At 35.4% G+C, this 19,010-nt stretch overlaps 1 protein-coding gene across 1 annotated transcript in view; it reads left to right on the top strand.

Moving 5' to 3' along the window:
• The first annotated feature begins 1,462 nt into the window (after positions 1 to 1,462).
• LOC125647579 (uncharacterized) overlaps positions 1,463 to 19,010 on the top strand; it is a 38,448-nt gene continuing 20,900 nt past the window's right edge. Inside the window, exons 1-14 of the mRNA XM_048874306.2 lie at positions 1,463 to 1,652; positions 1,856 to 2,113; positions 3,602 to 3,867; positions 7,280 to 7,968; positions 9,924 to 10,052; positions 10,994 to 11,136; positions 11,469 to 11,656; positions 12,292 to 12,381; positions 12,668 to 12,802; positions 12,938 to 13,067; positions 14,367 to 14,609; positions 14,831 to 15,064; positions 15,608 to 15,863; positions 16,376 to 16,532. Coding sequence (XP_048730263.2) covers positions 1,584 to 1,652; positions 1,856 to 2,113; positions 3,602 to 3,867; positions 7,280 to 7,968; positions 9,924 to 10,052; positions 10,994 to 11,136; positions 11,469 to 11,656; positions 12,292 to 12,381; positions 12,668 to 12,802; positions 12,938 to 13,067; positions 14,367 to 14,609; positions 14,831 to 15,064; positions 15,608 to 15,863; positions 16,376 to 16,532 — 2,987 coding nt within the window. The 5' untranslated portion in view covers positions 1,463 to 1,583. The remainder of the gene's footprint in view (positions 1,653 to 1,855; positions 2,114 to 3,601; positions 3,868 to 7,279; positions 7,969 to 9,923; positions 10,053 to 10,993; positions 11,137 to 11,468; positions 11,657 to 12,291; positions 12,382 to 12,667; positions 12,803 to 12,937; positions 13,068 to 14,366; positions 14,610 to 14,830; positions 15,065 to 15,607; positions 15,864 to 16,375; positions 16,533 to 19,010) is intronic.

Below are 19,010 nucleotides of genomic sequence, written 5' to 3'. Positions count from 1 at the left end.
AGACAGACTATAGAGGTTTACCAGCTGCTTGGACCCGTGGTAAACGAAGAATTAGGTTAATGTTGTCAATATAGTGACGGCGATAAGGGGGGGGGGGTGTAGACGTTCCATGTTTTCTGTACGCTATCCTATGACTTACTGAACCTTTCTATTCATTTATTCCATAGCAGATGCGATTTTTTCAAGGGTGTGAGTATTGCGGGGTAATGGTACCCCCCCCCCCCCTTACGTTACATGTCAATAAGATACTTAATTATGTATCACTACTTTACATTTGAATATATAGGTCAAGCACTAAAATCGAAGATTTCACCGAAGTGCCGAAAGGGGTGGGGGGTGGGGGTAAGATTTGACTTGTTCGTATGATTTTCTATCAACTAAAGACAAGCATCCCTGTAGAATATATTGTATTTAAAAAAACGTCCGTCGGAATAATGATTTTATTTGACGATTTTCGACACTAAAAATATATAGGGGCCTACTAACATATATCATTTTGCGCAAAAGATTATGAAAAAAGAGTTTAAAATGTGTGTGTGTGCCTATTCGAGCCTATAAATGAGCTATATGTCCCTGTTAAAATAACAAATTAAGAATCAGGTACTGAAACAAATTTTATTTTACTAGTCAAAAAGACGTGAAGAGGGTCAGAAATTAGGAAAACTTACAACGTACTTTTCGCATAAAGAAAACTTTAATATGGAAAGTTACATGTTTATAGAATCAAGAAAAACTCTATATGTAGATTCCTAATTAGTGCGCATGACCTACGAATTGAAAGAGGGAGATACAAATTTGTAAAAAGCAATACTGGTCAGAAGATTACACTAGATTTAGAAGGAAAAAAAAAGAATATGTGAATTATGCAACCTAAATCGTATACTTGAGGAATTTCATTTCTTCATTGATTTTCCATTCTACAAAGAGAGAAATATGTTTTTTCATGATATATACAAGCTCACCAATTTTATTTTTATAAACAATGACAAATTTACTTGCTTGATAAATAATGAAGACAAACCAGCAATTGTCAAAATGAGTGAATATTTAGTTAAAACTTTCAGAAAAAGAGGTGATCTGCTTTAATAAAACTGCAAAAATCCTTCTGGTTTATTATTCATATGTTGGTATAACATTGATATTGTCAACTTTCTTATGCATACTCCCGATTTGCAAATCATATATGTACTTGTTTTTCAGTTAATGTAGTCTGTAGTTTGTGTTGCAATCTTTTCTGAAATTTCATTCTTTAGTTCAAAGCTGTCGTGCTGTTATGCCCTCTGGGCCCAGAATGGAATAAACTTATTTTATCTTATCTTATACTTGATCAAAGTAGAATGACGAAAGTGAGTTTCGGAGGATGAGTGCGGTGAAGTGGTTCCAGAAGGAGCCTGCATCGAAAATCTATGCTAAGTAAAACGTGATGAGGGACTAATCCGGGAATGTCTTACGTTGACGCCTAGGTATTAGTTTTTCGGGCCGCCATATTTAAAAAATGTAAATAGCGGGTAGAATATCTTTACACTAGATCCAGAGGATTTTGTTGCTTGAATGTGTAGCATGTAAATAATTATATAGACACAATGACAGAAAAACTGATTCTTGAGGACCTAAATGCTGGGAAACTAGAAAACTTCGACCGCTTTATATCGGTAACGTTTTAAAAATTCTTAGATCCGTAAACTTGATCATCTAGTTAATGAAATCATAATACACCATGTAGATCTAGCTGTAATCGACAACATATAAAATTACCTTTGAAAACTTGATAACACAGATTTTACTCTCTATGATAATTTGGGCAATTTAGAGCATGTATGAACGGTTTCTGGCATAAAATCTGTTCGTCTTTCAGGAGTACCTCTCTCCAGCACAGAAATCCTCAACCTGCAGTAGTGACCAGCTTTCCCGATATACACTTACCACGGTCCAGGTTTTACAGGCCTCTGTGACCCACATTCCCACCAGTGGACCACTTCGACCAGTGTTACTTAATGCCATCCATACGTGTTACAACTTCTACGCCAAGAACCGGGGTCTCTTAAAGTTACCTGAACCTCTGACGCTGCCAAAAGTCCTATACCATATTGTTGTTAAATTAGCTGACGTTCAAGTAATTTTTTCATTTCACTTGCTTTACACATTTACTAATTCTAATGTAACTGTCTGTAGAAGTCAGCCAGTTTCGATCGCCGATGACCAGATAGCTCAATTAATAGAGCACCTGACTGAAGATTCGGGCTTGTGTTTGAATCCCGGTCTGGTCCATTGCATTTTCTCCCTTCCTGTTACATGTCTAATAGAAATATTTTACAATTTGTAATTGGTGATGAAACGATTGTTGCTGACAATCAATTGTTGATCAGTTTTGGCTCTTCGATTCTGATTATTGATTCTATTTTTCATAATCGATTTTCGCCTATACACTAATTAATATCTAATCCGAGATTCATCTGACTGTTAATCCCGCTTTTACATGAGACATGTACGGGAGAGAGTCAGAGTGGACTCCACATTGATAAGTAGGAATACAGTGACATCAGCTAGTGTGTATGCTGCACATATCCATAAAACTAAATAGAAATAACCCCCAAAATAATAAACATTTATTAACTACATGTAAATACCGATTATATCGATCATTGATTGATACAGTTAATAGAGAAAAAAACCAGGCATTAATGAAGTAAGAGATTGAAATGAGAGCAAGTATTGACTGAGGTCGAAATGCCTGTTTAATGGATACAAATATACATTTTATCTGGTCCTCTTAATGCATTGCCAGTAACGCTCGAGTTTGTGCCAGATCACCAAACATATATTAATGACCTCAGATCTTAGTTTAAAAGAAATAATCGTACATGTATTTGTTCCTATTACTGTACATGCTTTTCAGAATTAGTGTAGGTAGGTCGGAAATTTTTTCTTTGGTTGACAAAGTATTAAAAAGGTCTGTAAGTCCAGTGGATATTTGATGATGATTAAAAAACATCCATGACGCTGAAATGGGTGTAAATGTTATTCAAATCTACGATACCGTCCATACTCTGAAATTTCCTAGTATCAACAACAATTATTTTAATTGGATTCCGATCTTAAAAAGAAGAGTCAGGGATTCAAAAAAAAAAAGATTAGGTCGGGAAAACAGGGACAAAATTATTTGTTTTGTCATGAATAGAAGATGGTTTTAATCAGTGCTTAATTTTTGGTGAAACCTTGTTGAAGACACACCATGATAAATATATGTTTTATGGGCAATGTATAATGTACTGTGTATATGGTTCGCCATAGATTGTTGGACAACGTCATTTGAGCATTTGTATCAAACGTGAATAACCACATTGGTATACAAAACATCGCATGATAGTGATTGATCAAATTCCAACAGGTGCAAGTTTTTCTGCTTTGTTGTTTACATAACATTCAGTATAGTAAAACAAGTATGCCTCATTAACAATGATTTTCTTGGGGGTGAAAATTTTCAATGTCACCCTCAGCTACATGCAATTTTTATATAGTATTTTATGGGGAAATGTTTAATATACCATGTATAGTTCTTTGTACTGATGAATTTTGCTAATTTATTGTGTTTGTCTTTAAGAATTGTATAGCTGAAGTCTACAAGACTGGCCAATATTTATATGAGGAGTTGCTTCCCTTAGAAGACCATTCAACAGGAGCGACAGCGTCGATAATTACAAACATTTATAGCAAGCTGTGGAATGTTGCTATAAAGTTAGAGCAAAACAAAGCAACATTGCAACCAAATCTTGTGTTGCAGTTGCGACATATGGCCGTCAAAATGTTGCTGCTTAGGCGAATTGCTGTGGCACAGACAGTGGACAAGTTTCTTTTAGCCATAGATAGGTAAGCACTCATAATAGAGTAGTCACAGGGATCAAAATTAACTTTTTTCACTTCTAGCAAATTTTAAATAGTGGATTATTTTCCAACTAGCAAAATTGGGTTGATATATATTTTTCAGTGATTTTTTAAAGGCATAGGGTCTAAGATATTGGTGAAATTTTGCATGTTCCAAAAAGTTGGCGAAATTTAAGATCATAACTAAAAAATCACAAAAAGTTCTTCAGAATGTTTACAAACACATTGGATATGATAGTAATTACAAAATAATTCCGTTCTCATTTGCCTAAACTGGTACCCTGTTGACTTCGCATCTCTTATGTTTGTGTGTAGCCACCAATCAGCAGGGTACAGGGGTCGAAATTAACTTTTTCTTCCACAGGCTAATTTTAGCCTGTGGGTAAAAGATCCACAGGCTAAAATGAAAACCTACAAGCTAAAATAAAAATAATGAAGCAGTGCTCTTTTTTTCATATTGTTTTTTAAATCAATGATTTTCCCCACCATTACTGAGCCTAGTGGGTCAACAGGCATCATTTGGACAAAACACTAATTTACGTAAGTCATATGATGCAATGTTTAGGTCTCTTGACCATCGCACCTCAAATATTCACAACCTGTTTACTGCAGGTATAGATCCAATGTCTTCCAATTTTATGCCACGTCAGGGTTGTCACGAGTAATTTTTCAAAGTGAATCCCAGACTCGTGGTTTATAAGCAGCACGATCACGAGTCCCATGATTTTTTTGTTTTTTGTTTTTGGTAATCGCCTACACGGTGAGCAGTGCACTCGTGCCGCGACTACAACCCGACCTCAGTATGAAAATAAATTGATGTAGATAGAAAATTCTGATTAAATTAACTACCGGAAGACTTGAATTCCAAGTATGAGCTTTTTTGTTATTCATTTATCTAACAAGAAATCGGAATTTATGTTTTACCAAGTCAATTTAATCACCCCTATAAGTAAACAGGTCTATATTTTTCATTATATAATGCGATGTCCGACCTCTAAAGCATTTGTTTGACGCCGAGTTTCTTAAAAAATCATAAAAGAAAATCCGGATAGAAATGGTTGTTGAAATCATTCGTTCATGTAAGCGTTTGTATGATTTTGAGTGCAAGTTTAAGAAAAGCGAATGGCGCATCGCGGCTTAAAACGGATACGATACGATCATGGTTTGTAAATCCCCACTCGCTAAGATTTGCGAGTGTCCACTATTTTTACTCGCTATTTTTCAAATCTACTCGCAATTTGCGAGTATTTCTCGCTAATTTCGAGCCCTGAGGGTACCAGTTTAATATATTGTCCTCCAGACAAAATTTTTATAAAGGGCTAAAATGCCAAAATGACTTCAATTTCAAAGTGCTGCAACTATAAATAACTCAAAATTAATACTACAAATTTAGGGGGTTTTTTTGGAGTTCTTCTTGCAAAATATTGTGATGCCATTTTTGAGATAAAAGATAAACCCTATGCCTTAAAGGCCCATTTTGGGTCAGAATTTTGGCCCTTTCCCCTCCTAAAAATTGACAATTTTTTTTCAATTTAGCTTGCATTTTTCTCAATAATAAAATTATGAAAGGAAGACGTATTTGAAAAAAGAGGTATGGGAATAATGATATGGATAGAATAGTTAAAAAAAATTTTTAAAGGTTAAAGAAAATTAGATGTGTAAAATAAAGATAATATAATGTTTGAAATTATGACTTTAAAACTTATTTACGACACAATTGATTTTTCCCAATTTTACTGAAATGTCGACAGTTTTTCCCAATTCGAAAGCCACAAGACCCTTGTAAAAATGTAGAAAAATCACTGGTTTTTTTTACTTACTTTGGTTGTAACCAATACAAATACAGTTGTATGAAATTCCTTTAAAAAAATAATGAGGGATTTGTAAATTTTCTATGATGTTCAAACGTTGAAATATATATTCCCCCTCTCTATATAACTTTAAATAAATCCCCCCCCCCCCTACTGTTTTGGACTTAATTGAGAAATGATGGGAATAAATGGCATATCGTATGGTAAATTTTGTTCATTTTACTCATAAAAACATAATTTAGTTTTAATTTTTCATCATTTGTGAAAAAAGTTTGTAGCAAGTGTTGTTAAGATAAATGAAGATTTATCAGAAATTGCAACAACTGCTGAGTAGGACGTACAGGTAGCTTTTTTTACTATTCCTCTGCCAGTCAAAATTGTATGTACACTGCTTTAACTAGTAACAGACATTATCTCGCAATGCTTTATAGACAATTATATTTACTACACGCCAATCCCAACTTAATCAAACCCAGCTTTGTATCAGTAGCCTGTTTTATCAGATATCGCTGGACAATTAAGTATTATTATGTATCAGAATATTGCTACATCCCTAATGTTGGGCAAATAAACAATATTCTATCCAATGTGTAGTAACATTTCAATATTCCATAGTTTTTAAACTGAATTTGTAATGATTTTGGCTCTTAGATGTAATTCACAAACAAAATAGCAATATCTAGACCAGAAAAGTTCTGTATGGAGAGAAATTCAGAATAAAATGGGTGTTGTAGGGAGCACACTGTATATATAAACTGTACGTAAACAATTCTAGGTGGTTTACAAGAATTGACAGCAGTATTTTAGAAGCTGACTTTGATTACAATCATTTGCAGATTTGAAAATTATTACATGTATATTGTTTTGGGTGGATGGTTTTGTGTTTGGTCAGATACATTTGTAGATGCTTTCTGTCCAAGTGTCAGATGCATCCAAAAACTGTTCAAAGAACTCTCATACTGCAACAAAATGTTGTAAATATCAGCCCGCCCGCCCGCCCACCCATCCCCCCTTCATATTGTAGTTTGATGACAATGGTAACATGTTTATCTGTTATTTGTATTAATGATAGTAGAATGAGCAGTATATACATATAGTTGATAAATATGTATTTACATTTCCAATGTTTTTGCCTTTGATAATCTTTTACAAATTGTAATGCTAGCCATTTCCTCATGAACACACTGCATTTGTAAAACAATACACATATGAATACAATTGAATATACATGCAATACCTTTATTTTGATGGTAGAGAATTCCATTAGAAATGAAAGTAGAATGTAAATATAAGAAATACTTTATTTTATATTTGAAAATAAATGAAGGTATGAACTGCAGCACTTCACACTGGCATACTTTTTGTAAAGCGCTGACGTGCTTCATGAAGTATGCAGGCATGAAGCATTGCAGTTCATACCCTCCTCTATGATAATGAAGTTTATTTCTTAAATGAACATATTACCTGTCCATACCAAATACCAGAATTTTCCCAGGCACACACATGGAATCAATATTTGTTCTACATGCAATTAATTTATTTTCAATTTTTCATTATTAATGTTTTGGGGTATTTTTTGTTTCCAGATATGACAAATCAACAATCCAGAGAAACATGAAAACATCACTATCAGCTGACCACTTGTCTGTTTCTTTAGTACTGGACATTGCCCAGTGTATTGAGACAATAGGATCGGGTGACTGTACGTTAACCGAGAAAGATATATGCAGTTCTCTGTCTTTGTTCCAGTATCTACACCAGCTCATTGTAACTCAACAACTTCACTCTATCCTGGGGATGGTGCACCAGATGTCAAAGACATTTCTGCACACATTTACAAATGTGGCCTTCTGTTTTGTGATTAAGAGTTTATTTGAAACATTTTACCTGTCAGTGAAGTGTACAAAACCTAAATATTCAGAGACAGAACAAAGTGACATCAACTGTCTCTCAGAGAATATTACAGAACTGCTACTAGAGAGTGTATCTGGTCTGAATACAGGGTGGTGTTTATTGATCTGCGAGTGTCTCTTAGTAATCCTGAAGCAAGAGATGATGGTCAGTTCAGAGGACTGGTGTTTGGCTGAGGGGGTACTGGAGTACACACAAAAGGTCACCCAGTTTTTAATCAGGAGCCGGGATGACGGGAAGTTGCAGTATGAAGAGGACTCGGATGAGAAGAACAATAAACTGGCAGAGCTGATCAGTACCAAGCTCATCATCATTCTTAGGACAGAGTTGGAACTTGGCGTTGCACTGATGAATAACTATAAGGGTAATTTTCATTTCAAAACCCCCACCTTAGTGATGTTGGATGGAGGTCATGTATTCACCGGTATTTGTATGTTTGTCTGTGTTTTCATGAAATATCCCTACAAGTAGTGTTAAGCTGTGGCCTTTGGTTGAGGAACAACTGATAAAATTTTCAATGACAATGTATGAATTGGATTTAATTTATATGTATGCACATTCTGGATTTTCATAGGGGGGAAAAATGTTGGTTTAAGGTAGTGATTGCAAGGCATCACGTGGTTTATTCAGGTAGTATCTAAAAATAGGCTATTTTCGTTTCCTATTCCGGAATACGTCAAGTGCTTAAGCATCAGTAATAATGACAGACGATGGAAACATACTTGACAGCTATAGCCTATAACCAGACACAGGGCAAAGTGAAATTTTTTTTAGAAATATACAAATGAAAAACAATACAAATGAAAAATCCCTTATGTTTTAATTATCTTTTTAAAAAAAAATAGTCATTAGGCCCTAAGTCTCCATAATACATGTCGTCCCTCCCCAGTTAATTTTCAGTCTTGCAGCACGTAAATTTAATTCACAAACCACTAAGCCTATTACAATCATAATATACAGTATAATGCTATGAATTTCATAACATGTATAATGTGTTAGTGCACATAAATCTAAAATGCTACTATGTAACGTGGATGTTAAGAGAAATCAAAAAGTATGTATTCTGAAAAGCAGCGCTTGCTGTTAATATCTTATTCTCAATTAGTTCAGTTATTTCTTATAATATAAAAAGTAAGAAAGTTTTGTTGTTTGATAATCGCTTGGTTTGAAAGGAGAGGGAAAAAAAAATAAAGACGTTGCAGGTATCGACGTCACAATACACAGTTTACATCGGATGGGTTACATTTTCCGCGTTTTTAACATACGCTTACAGCGCAGGAATATAAGCAATTTCAAACAGAAAGTAATAAAAACATCTCCAAAGCAACAGTACTATCATTCTATGTAGAATAAATTCAATAATAAACATCAAAACATTTTCATAGTTTTAATAAGAGTTATAATAAATACATGTACATGTAAGATGCATATTTACTGTAATTATCACCTGCAGCATTTATGTAAGGAGGGGGAGGGAGTAACTATAGTGATCATAGCGCCATAGTAAATCTGAAAACCAATATTGATACTTTCAGGAAAAATTCCTTCTAACATATGTTAAAACATATTTAAAAATAAAAAAAATTAATTGGTCATTTATTTCTCACTCCTCAGGGGGTGAAAATATGTCTGATTTGGTGAATAATTACTTTCTAAAAGTTGCAAAATTGCTCATAAGCAGCCCTGCTTCTACTTCATATGAAAATAAATGGAAATATTAATACAAATCATATATTATCTAAGGCTTTAACTTCAATTTGACATAAAATTTGTATCCCTTACCCCTTTTGTATCTGTTTTAAACATCACCTGTAATACCTGTACCATTTATTTCGGAAAGTCAACAAGATGGGTTTCTATGACAACCGTAGCATCACAATTTCCGTGAAAACCATATATGATACTTTCATAATGAGTTACAGATACTGTCAACTACAAAATATGTAAAAATCAAAAAAATTCATAGATTCATTAATTTTCAATGACCCATGCAATCACGTTTGATATTTTTGATAGGTTCCAGACACTAGAGCAATGGTGAAAAAATAATACATGACTTTTACATTTATATTGGAAAGCATGATTACAGCGAACACATCTATAATGAATTTACGCTTACAATGAAGTGATTTTCATTCCCTGTAGTTTTAAAATACAAAAAGAACTTGTTCGATTTTATGAGTTACATTTATAATGAATCAGAATTGTTTGTTTCCAGCATTTCTCTATAAACATGTTTAAATATAGTTCTTGAATTTATTATACATGTACCTTAGATACTGCCTATCAACAATAAACACTAAAATTTGTGATTAACAGATCCTGCTAGAGTGACCCATCACTTGTGGTCCTTACAACCGCTGACCAAGGCCTACGTCCAGCAGATAGAGCAGACCGGACACGCTCCTCCAGCAGTGGACGTCGTCCTGAGGGAGAGGAGGCAATGTGGTAAAATACGATACCTCTGGGATAGTGTAAATAGTTCTGTCTGGGATAGTGTAAATAGTTCTGTCTGGGATATTGTAAATAGTTCTGTCTGGGAGAGTGTAAATAGTTCTTTCTGGTATAGGTTGTATTATGAGTTTTATTTATGGAATCGGAAAATAACTCTTAAGAGCTAATATTTTGGTTTGTAAACCTGACTTTAGATAAATATTACCTCATTAGAATTAGTCATTGGTTTGTTTGGATTTTTGATTAAGGTCACTTGAGTCACTACGGTGATCTATTGCTAGTGGTCTGTATCCGTCATCATGCATTAACAATTAAACATTTTAAACTTTGTAATAACAGGGCCGTAAGTAGGGTTCTAAATCAGGGGAGGCAGGGGATTGGGGGCCGCCGATTGACTTTACGACTGAAAATGACACTTTTTAAATCCCAATTTATCATGTTTGTGTTTCATTTGTACTATGTAAAGAATCGTAATATGGTGTCAAAGACAAAGGTGCTTGTCTTCATTTTAAACATATATCCTATAATATAACATTTATATAATTTTATTTTCTTTTTTGCCAAAAAATCAGACGAGGCAGTTGCCTCGTCTGCCTCATCGGCAGTTACGGCCCTGAATAACTACCATTCTAATTCTTTTCAAATTTGGGAAAAAGCATTTATGGGACAAGGGGACATAAATTGTAAATTTCAGGACTCCTAGTGGTTATTTTTTATCAGAGCATGCTCAAAGAGACTCTAGAGTGAACTTATGTTTGCTCAGCAAAATGAGATGAGTTGAACATGATAAAGTTTTTATGATGTTTTCAGAATCCGAGTTTATGAATCAATATGCTTCTCAGTTTAGGGTTGACTTTATATAATTGTAAACCTGTGCTACAGATTTCCTCTCGTAAATCTAAAAGATTTCAATGCAAAACTTGTTTACATTGTAGGTTATCTAATGTCCAAGTTTGCCAAGCTCTCATGTAGTCTGGGTTGCCAGGATCTTGACGTGTTTTATTACAGCGTAGAGTGTGATCAGCTGACAAAGTGGGCAGAGTCTGATGAAAGCCTCAAACAACAGCGAATAAAAGAAGTATGTGATCTTTGTTAATCATGATCTGCACATTCAATGTCAAGTAAATCTAATTTAGATAGTAAGAATACCATTACAGATGTGCCCCAAACACCACCCATTGGTTATGAACACAGTTTAATGTATCAGTAAAAGTGAAACAGCTTATTACATGAGATTAAAAGGGCATGTTAGTGTGATCCTCATGGAAAATAAATCACTCCAAGTTTGCTCTTCAAAATACAATATTTCACAAGTTGAGAAATTCTAACTTTTCTACCAGCTGGGATGTATAGATGCATAACTTGTGCAGCATATGTTACAAGATTGCTACATGTTACTTCTGTTGCCAGGTTAATCTGTTGGGTATCTACGAGATGCTGGCTGATATACACTGGAAGCTGGGTGACATTGACGCTGTGTTGATGACATTGACAAGAAGCGTGGAATTGGAACACTCCCATCTCGTGGCTGCCGTGGAGTTGTGGTGTCGAATCAAGAGGGAACAACTGCGAGTAGGAAACACACAAATCGCCAACCAGTAAGACACCTGCTAGTTTAGATGATTATGATAATTCAGACATGTGATTTAAACTCTATAGATTCTGCAACCCATGTTTGGTTTCCATAGACACTTTAAACATATAGTTATCAGATTACTGCTTTTGTTTATATTTACATCCATGCATTAACACACAAGGTATACTGGTTTAATGTTGTCCATTTGTCCTTGTCCATCTATCTGTGTGTATCTGTTCATCTGTGTTCTTCCATCTATCCATCTGTCAGTGGTGAAGTTGATTATAAATGAGAAGTAGCTCAAAGTACTTGTAAATGTTAGTACTGTATACTGAGAAATTTTCATATCCCATATCTTACATGTATATTAATCCTGAATGGGCAAATTTTAAATTTAATTTTACTCATTACCCCTTAAAACAAACAGATTTGGGGGGGGGGGATTTATATTGGAATGAAATCATGTTTCAGTGCTGTAGGTAAAAATAGTGAGGGTTGAAAATTACCCATTGTACAGTATGTTTCATGAATTCCAATAACAGCAGTTGTTCTACCATCATTCCAAGGCAAAAAATCGACGAAGATAGATGATTTATGAAATAAGGTTGTTGACAGTGTTTTGTGTGGGAGTAACAGGTGTTATGGATCATTTGACAGGTGCTTTGTGGACAACATGAAGGAAATCAGCGGAACTCTAAATGCCTATGATGTTCTAAAAATGGAGTGGAAGAGTTTTACATTAACAAGGTAATAGGAATCTTGACTTAATGAATATACAGTGTACATTTCACCCACGTACATACACATCTACATACATATGCATAATGTTTAATTTCATTTGTGTTTTATTGTTGTACTCTTCTTCTTCTAAAGCACCTTATTTGTTTTATATAAGGCACTATATAAATTCTATTAGTATTATACTGTACATGACACACAGTGTACATACACATCTATGTACACATGTACATTTCTTGAGATGTAAATATGATACATCATGGAATGACATGGAATTTTCGTTTGTGCTTGTTAGGAAGAAGTACCCCGAGGCAGAGTTGTCTCTCTTGAGGAGATTGCAACTTTGTGCCCAGCTTCCTGTTCAGAAGGCAGAGTGTCTATTAGAAATTGCCAAACTGCTGTGGGGACACTCTGCCGACATACAAGAGAGGTAGGAAATAATTACTCTTATATTCCTGGTTTACATTAGCACTGAGAATTTCTGCACGATTTGGGACAAACTTTTGGCTATTTGCAAGTGTTGGTACAACATATTCCTAAATGACAAAAATTATTGATATGATAGACCGGTGGAGGAGTATTTAAAAGAAGCAGAGCAGTGTGTGGAGAATGTGGTCACTTCAGAGGAGGCCATGATCCTGGCGGACGTACAACTGTGGACTTACATTGTCAAACATGAAAACATCTGCAAACAGGTCAGTCATCATGAAAATGTTGGTAAACAGGTCACAACCTCACAGATGTCTGTAATAAATCACGACCTCAGAAATATCTGTAAATAGGTCACAACCTCGGAAACATCTTGAAATAGGTCAATGACCTCAGAAATGTCTGTAAACAAGTCGGTCACTTTGAAAACTTTTGTAAACAGTCACCATGAGTACCAACATTTTGTGAAAATCCAGCATAGTTTATGTATGTATTAATGAACAATATTATAGCATTTTTGATGAAGTCAATCTATGGTTTTATGGCACCAACCAAGGGAACATAATATCAATATTTTACTGTTGGTTGTTGTGATAAACTTATGAAATGACGAAAATCAACATTAATATGTATTTTGGATCGAAATCAATGTATTATTACATGTGTATTGCCTTCTTTTTCTTCAGGTCTATTATGAGAAACATGAGGTTTACAGTATTAAGCTTGCTATACAATATTTTATAATGAGTCACATGGTTTTATTTCATTGACAAAGGGAAACCTGTCGGTCCATATGTCGGTCGGTCAGTAGACCAGGTGTTGTCCACTCAATATCTTAAGAACCCTTTGCTTTACAGACATCAAACTTTGTGATGTTGGTTTTCCAGAGTAGATCATTTCCTATTGATTTTGTGGCCAAAAAGTCATTGGTCAAACTGGACATAGTAAAATATTGTCTGTTTAATATCTTGAGAACCCTTTGCTTGACAGACATCAAACTTGGTGTCCTGGTTCTACCTAAGGGTAGATGACCTCAATTGATTTTGAGGTTACAATATCAAGGGTCAATCTGCTCTAGACATAAGGAAATATTGTCTGCTCAGCATCTTGTGAAAGCTTTGCATGACAGACTTTTATACTGGTACCCCCTCCAGAGTAGATGACCCCTATTGGTCAAAATGTCTTACAGTATTATGATTTCTTTTCATTTTGAATCTCACAAGGTCATAAATCAATTCATTCTGGATATAAAAAAAAAGGTACTGCTTATTTTTTTTAGCACCCTTTGCTTAATGGGGATTAAAAACTTTGACTGACTAGTAGATAACCCAGATTTTTCACTATCATTTACATTCTAGACTTAAAGTTGTTCCTTTCAATATTGCCACATGGGTGGCATATTTTGAATAACAATAAGAAATGATAAAATTTGATTACCAGTTGTATTTATAATAGTAATTCAATACTCCTTTTGCCTTTCAGTTTTTAGATTATCCATGTATGTTTAGAAATATCTTGTTGTAAGAACTATTACATCCTTTTGGTGGTTTGATTTTTTCCTCCAGCTGATCTCGAGCTCCCAGAAGATGAGTAAAATGGAGGAGAGTGTCTCTGACCCGGGAGAGGAACCACAGACCTGCAGCTCGTTTGTATTTGACGTGATGTGTACGTTCTCCATGGAGATGGAGATCATCAGACATCTTGACAAGGCTGTGAAATTATGGGAGAAGGTTTCAGCAAGCTTTCACACACAGGACAGTCTCCGATCTCTCATGCTGTGTTCCTCCATTTTACGTCTGACAGGAAAGGTAAATTGAGGATTTCAATACCAAGACTGGAAATCAAATTTTTATTCATTTCCTGTCAAAAGATGATTTTGTAGGGATTCATAGAATTGATTTATTATCTGATGTGCTAGAAGGTATTTCTAGTGGCTAAATTTCTGAATCTTGTATTGAGTAAAGCCAAATATATTTGTGCATAACTTTTTCAGTGAATGACAATTTTTACACGTTGATTTTTTTCTCAGACTGACAGAGAGCAACGAGTTTTATTCCTGGCCAGTCGTGTATGTAACGAATTAGGAGATGAAGCCATTTGTAATGTGATCAAGTGTCGCCTGTCTCATATCTACAGCGCGCATGGTCAGCATGTCCAGGCCACTCAGCTCCTGCCGTCTGTCCCTGACCAGCAGTCTGGCTTTGATGATGGCTACCTGCAGACAGTGATGGCCAGTGTGGTGCACTTCTTACACACAAGACAGGTAACAGTCAATAAGTGTTTTGTATGTAAAACTACTATATACTTGTTCCGTATTTTAATTTCACAAAACCGAAAATGCAAGAAATTTCTGACTGAAAACACCTTTTCTGTGTTCATAAAAAGAATGTGAATTTCTTTTCTGTAATCAATGAAAAATGAGTGGTTAGTAGATGTAGATACCGTATGAGTAGTTAGTAGATGTAGACACCGTATGAGTAGTTAGTAGATGTAGACACCGTATGAGTAGTTAGTAGATGTAGACACCGTATGAGTAGTTAGTAGATGTAGATACCGTATGAGTAGTTAGTAGATGTAGATACCGTATGAGTAGTTAGTAGATGTAGACACCGTATGAGTAGTTAGTAGATGTAGATACCGTATGAGTAGTTAGTAGATGTAGATACCGTATCATTTGATTCTTGTCATCTTCAGTGTCTGACAGAAATGTATGTAAAGATGGCTCATTTCCTCTAGTGTTTGTTAAATATTCAGGTAGGGCAAATGATTAGTATGTACTTAGTAGCTCAGTACTCTTGTCTATTAGATCCAGAAAGGGTTGGACCTTTTATACAACATCAATGAGAAGATCAGTCAGCAGCCCAACCACAGTAAAATTGTGTGTCTGGCCAATGGGACGGTCAAGCGGTTCTGGTCACTGTTCCTGTCCTTGTCGACAGCACCACCCCACGAAGACGTGATTGAGGAGTACAGTCTGGACCATGCCATCGAGGCATACAGGAACCACGTCAGTGTCGTCTACTTCCTGTTAGGAAAAGATCACTGGACGGTCGACAATAAAGGTACGTTGGTGTCGTCTACTTCCTGCAAGAAATAGATCTCTGAACAGTCGACAATAAAGGTACGTTGGTGTCGTCAACTTCCTGTTTGAAAAAGATCACTGGACGATCGACAATAAAGGTACATCGCTGTCATCTATACTTCCTGTTAGGAATAGATCTCTGGACGATAAAGGTACGTCAGTGTCATCAACTTCCTCTTAGGAATAGATCACTGGACAGTCGACAATAAGGTATATATACGTCAGTGTCGTTGACTTGTTTTTGGAAAGGATCCTTTGATGATCAACAAAATAGTATGGAGACAGTGCTAATTCATTGGCATCAACTATGACAATCAGTTTGTCTGTTTACACAAAAAATTTTGGGTCTAAGCTGATCATATAAAATTACTTGAAACACCAATAATAAGATTAAATGTAGCAGGATAAGAAATGCTGAGTTTATGGGACAAGTGTGTTTGGTTATGATATGGTTATGTGTTTGTTATTTGATCTGATATTGGTTTCGTGTAGGAATGAAAACAACGGAGAAATTTGACGTGATACAGGAGTACCTGTTGTCTCTGTATCATCTTGGTCAGCTGGAGCGACTGGTCGGAGACATGAGGTCAGCCAAGTTCCACATCAAGGAGGGCTGGACTACAGCTCACTTCATGGGGCTACCAAAGTGGTACGAAAAAGTTAACAATGAGATCCTCTTGAAAATAAAGTTTGACAAAAGTCTTCAGGTCTGTTGTATCTACAGCTCTATCACACATGTAATTGTTTGGTTTAGTTGTGGTCTCTATCTACAGCTCTATCACACATGTAATTGTTTAGTTTAGTTGTGGTCTCTATCTACAGCTCTATCACACATGTAATTGTTTAGTTTAGTTGTGGTCTCTATCACACATGTAATTGTTTGGTTTAGTTGTGGTCTCTATCACACATGTAATTGTTTAGTTTAGTTGTGGTCTCTATCACACATGTAATTGTTTAGTTTAGTTGTGGTTTCTATCTACAGCTCTATCACACATGTAATTGTTTAGTTTAGTTGTGGTCTCTATCTACAGCTCTATCACACATGTAATTGTTTAGTTTAGTTGTGGTCTCTATCTATAGCTCTATCACACATGTAATTGTTTAGTTTAGTTGTGGTCTCTATCTACAGCTCTATCACACATGTAATTGTTTAGTTTAGTTGTGGTCTCTATCTATAGCTCTATCACACATGTAATTGTTTAGTTTAGTTGTGGTCTCTATCTACAGCTCTATCACACATGTAATTGTTTGGTTTAGTTGTGGTCTCTATCACACATGTAATTGTTTAGTTTAGTTGTGGTTTCTATCTACAGCTCTATCACACATGTAATTGTTTAGTTTAGTTGTGATCTCTATCACACATGTAATTGTTTGGTTTAGTTGTGGTCTCTATCACACATGTAATTGTTTGGTTTAGTTGTGGTCTCTATCTACAGCTCTATCACACATGTAATTGTTTGGTTTAGTTGTGGTCTCTATCTACAGCTCTATCACACATGTAATTGTTTAGTTTAATTGTTGTCTGTATCACACATGTAATTGTTTAGTTTAGTTGTGGTCTCTATCTACAGCTCTATCACACATGTAATTGTTTGGTTTAGTTGTGGTCTCTATCACACATGTAATTGTTTGGTTTAGTTGTGGTCTCTATCACACATGTAATTGTTTAGTTTAGTTGTGGTCTCTATCTACAGCTCTATCACACATGTAATTGTTTGGTTTAGTTGTGATCTCTATCACACATGTAATTGTTTGGTTTAGTTGTGGTCTCTATCACACATGTAATTGTTTAGTTTAGTTGTGGTCTCTATCACACATGTAATTGTTTAGTTTAGTTGTTGTCTCTATCTACAGCTCTATCACACATGTAATTGTTTGGTTTAGTTGTGGTCTCTATCTACAGCTCTATCACACATGTAATTGTTTAGTTTAGTTGTGGTCTCTATCTACAGCTCTATCACACATGTAATTGTTTAGTTTAGTTGTGGTCTCTATCTATAGCTCTATCACACATGTAATTGTTTAGTTTAGTTGTGGTCTCTATCTACAGCTCTATCACACATGTAATTGTTTGGTTTAGTTGTGGTCTCTATCACACATGTAATTGTTTGGTTTAGTTGTGGTCTCTATCACACATGTAATTGTTTGGTTTAGTTGTGGTCTCTATCTACAGCTCTATCACACATGTAATTGTTTGGTTTAGTTGTGGTCTCTATCACACATGTAATTGTTTAGTTTAGTTGTGGTCTCTATCACACATGTAATTGTTTGGTTTAGTTGTGGTCTCTATCACGCGTGTAATTGTTTGGTTTAGTTGTGGTCTCTATCACACATGTAATTGTTTGGTTTAGTTGTGGTCTCTATCTACAGCTCTATCACACATGTAATTGTTTAGTTTAGTTGTGGTCTCTATCTACAGCTCTATCACACATGTAATTGTTTGGTTTAGTTGTGGTCTCTATCTACAGCTCTATCACACATGTAATTGTTTGGTTTAGTTGTGGTCTCTATCACACATGTAATTGTTTGGTTTAATTGTGGTCTCTATTTACAGCTTTATCACACATGTAATTGTATATAAGAATCACTCTGTCTGTTCGTCCGTCTGTCTGTCTGTGCAGATTCGTGTCCGGGTCATAACTTCTTTGTTCTTTGACATAGGCATACCATATTTGGCACACAGGTGGATCACCATGAGATGATGTGTCGAGTACCTTCATGACCTCTATATGACCTTGACCCTTGACTTTAAGGTCAAAATTAAAGGTTTTTTACAATGGATTCGTGTACGGGACATAACTTCTTTGTTCTTTGACATAGGCATACCATATTTGACACATGAGTGTATCACCATGAAACGATGTGTCGGGTACCTTCATGACCTCCATATGACCTTGACCTCAAGGTCGAAATTAAAGGTTTTTACAATGGATTCGTGTCAGGGCCATGACTTCTTTGTTCTTTGACATAGGCATACCATATTTGACACATGAGTGTATCACCATGAGACGATGTGTCAGGTACCTTCATGACCTCTATATGACCTTGAACTTTGACCTCAAGGTCAAAATTGATTATAGGGTTTTGACATAGTCATACCATAAGACATGGGTGTATCACCATGAGA

The sequence above is a fragment of the Ostrea edulis genome, chromosome 6, assembly GCF_947568905.1.
Source record: "Ostrea edulis chromosome 6, xbOstEdul1.1, whole genome shotgun sequence".
Lineage (NCBI taxonomy): Eukaryota > Metazoa > Mollusca > Bivalvia > Ostreida > Ostreidae > Ostrea > Ostrea edulis.
This window is presented reverse-complemented; position numbering and strand designations above follow the sequence as displayed.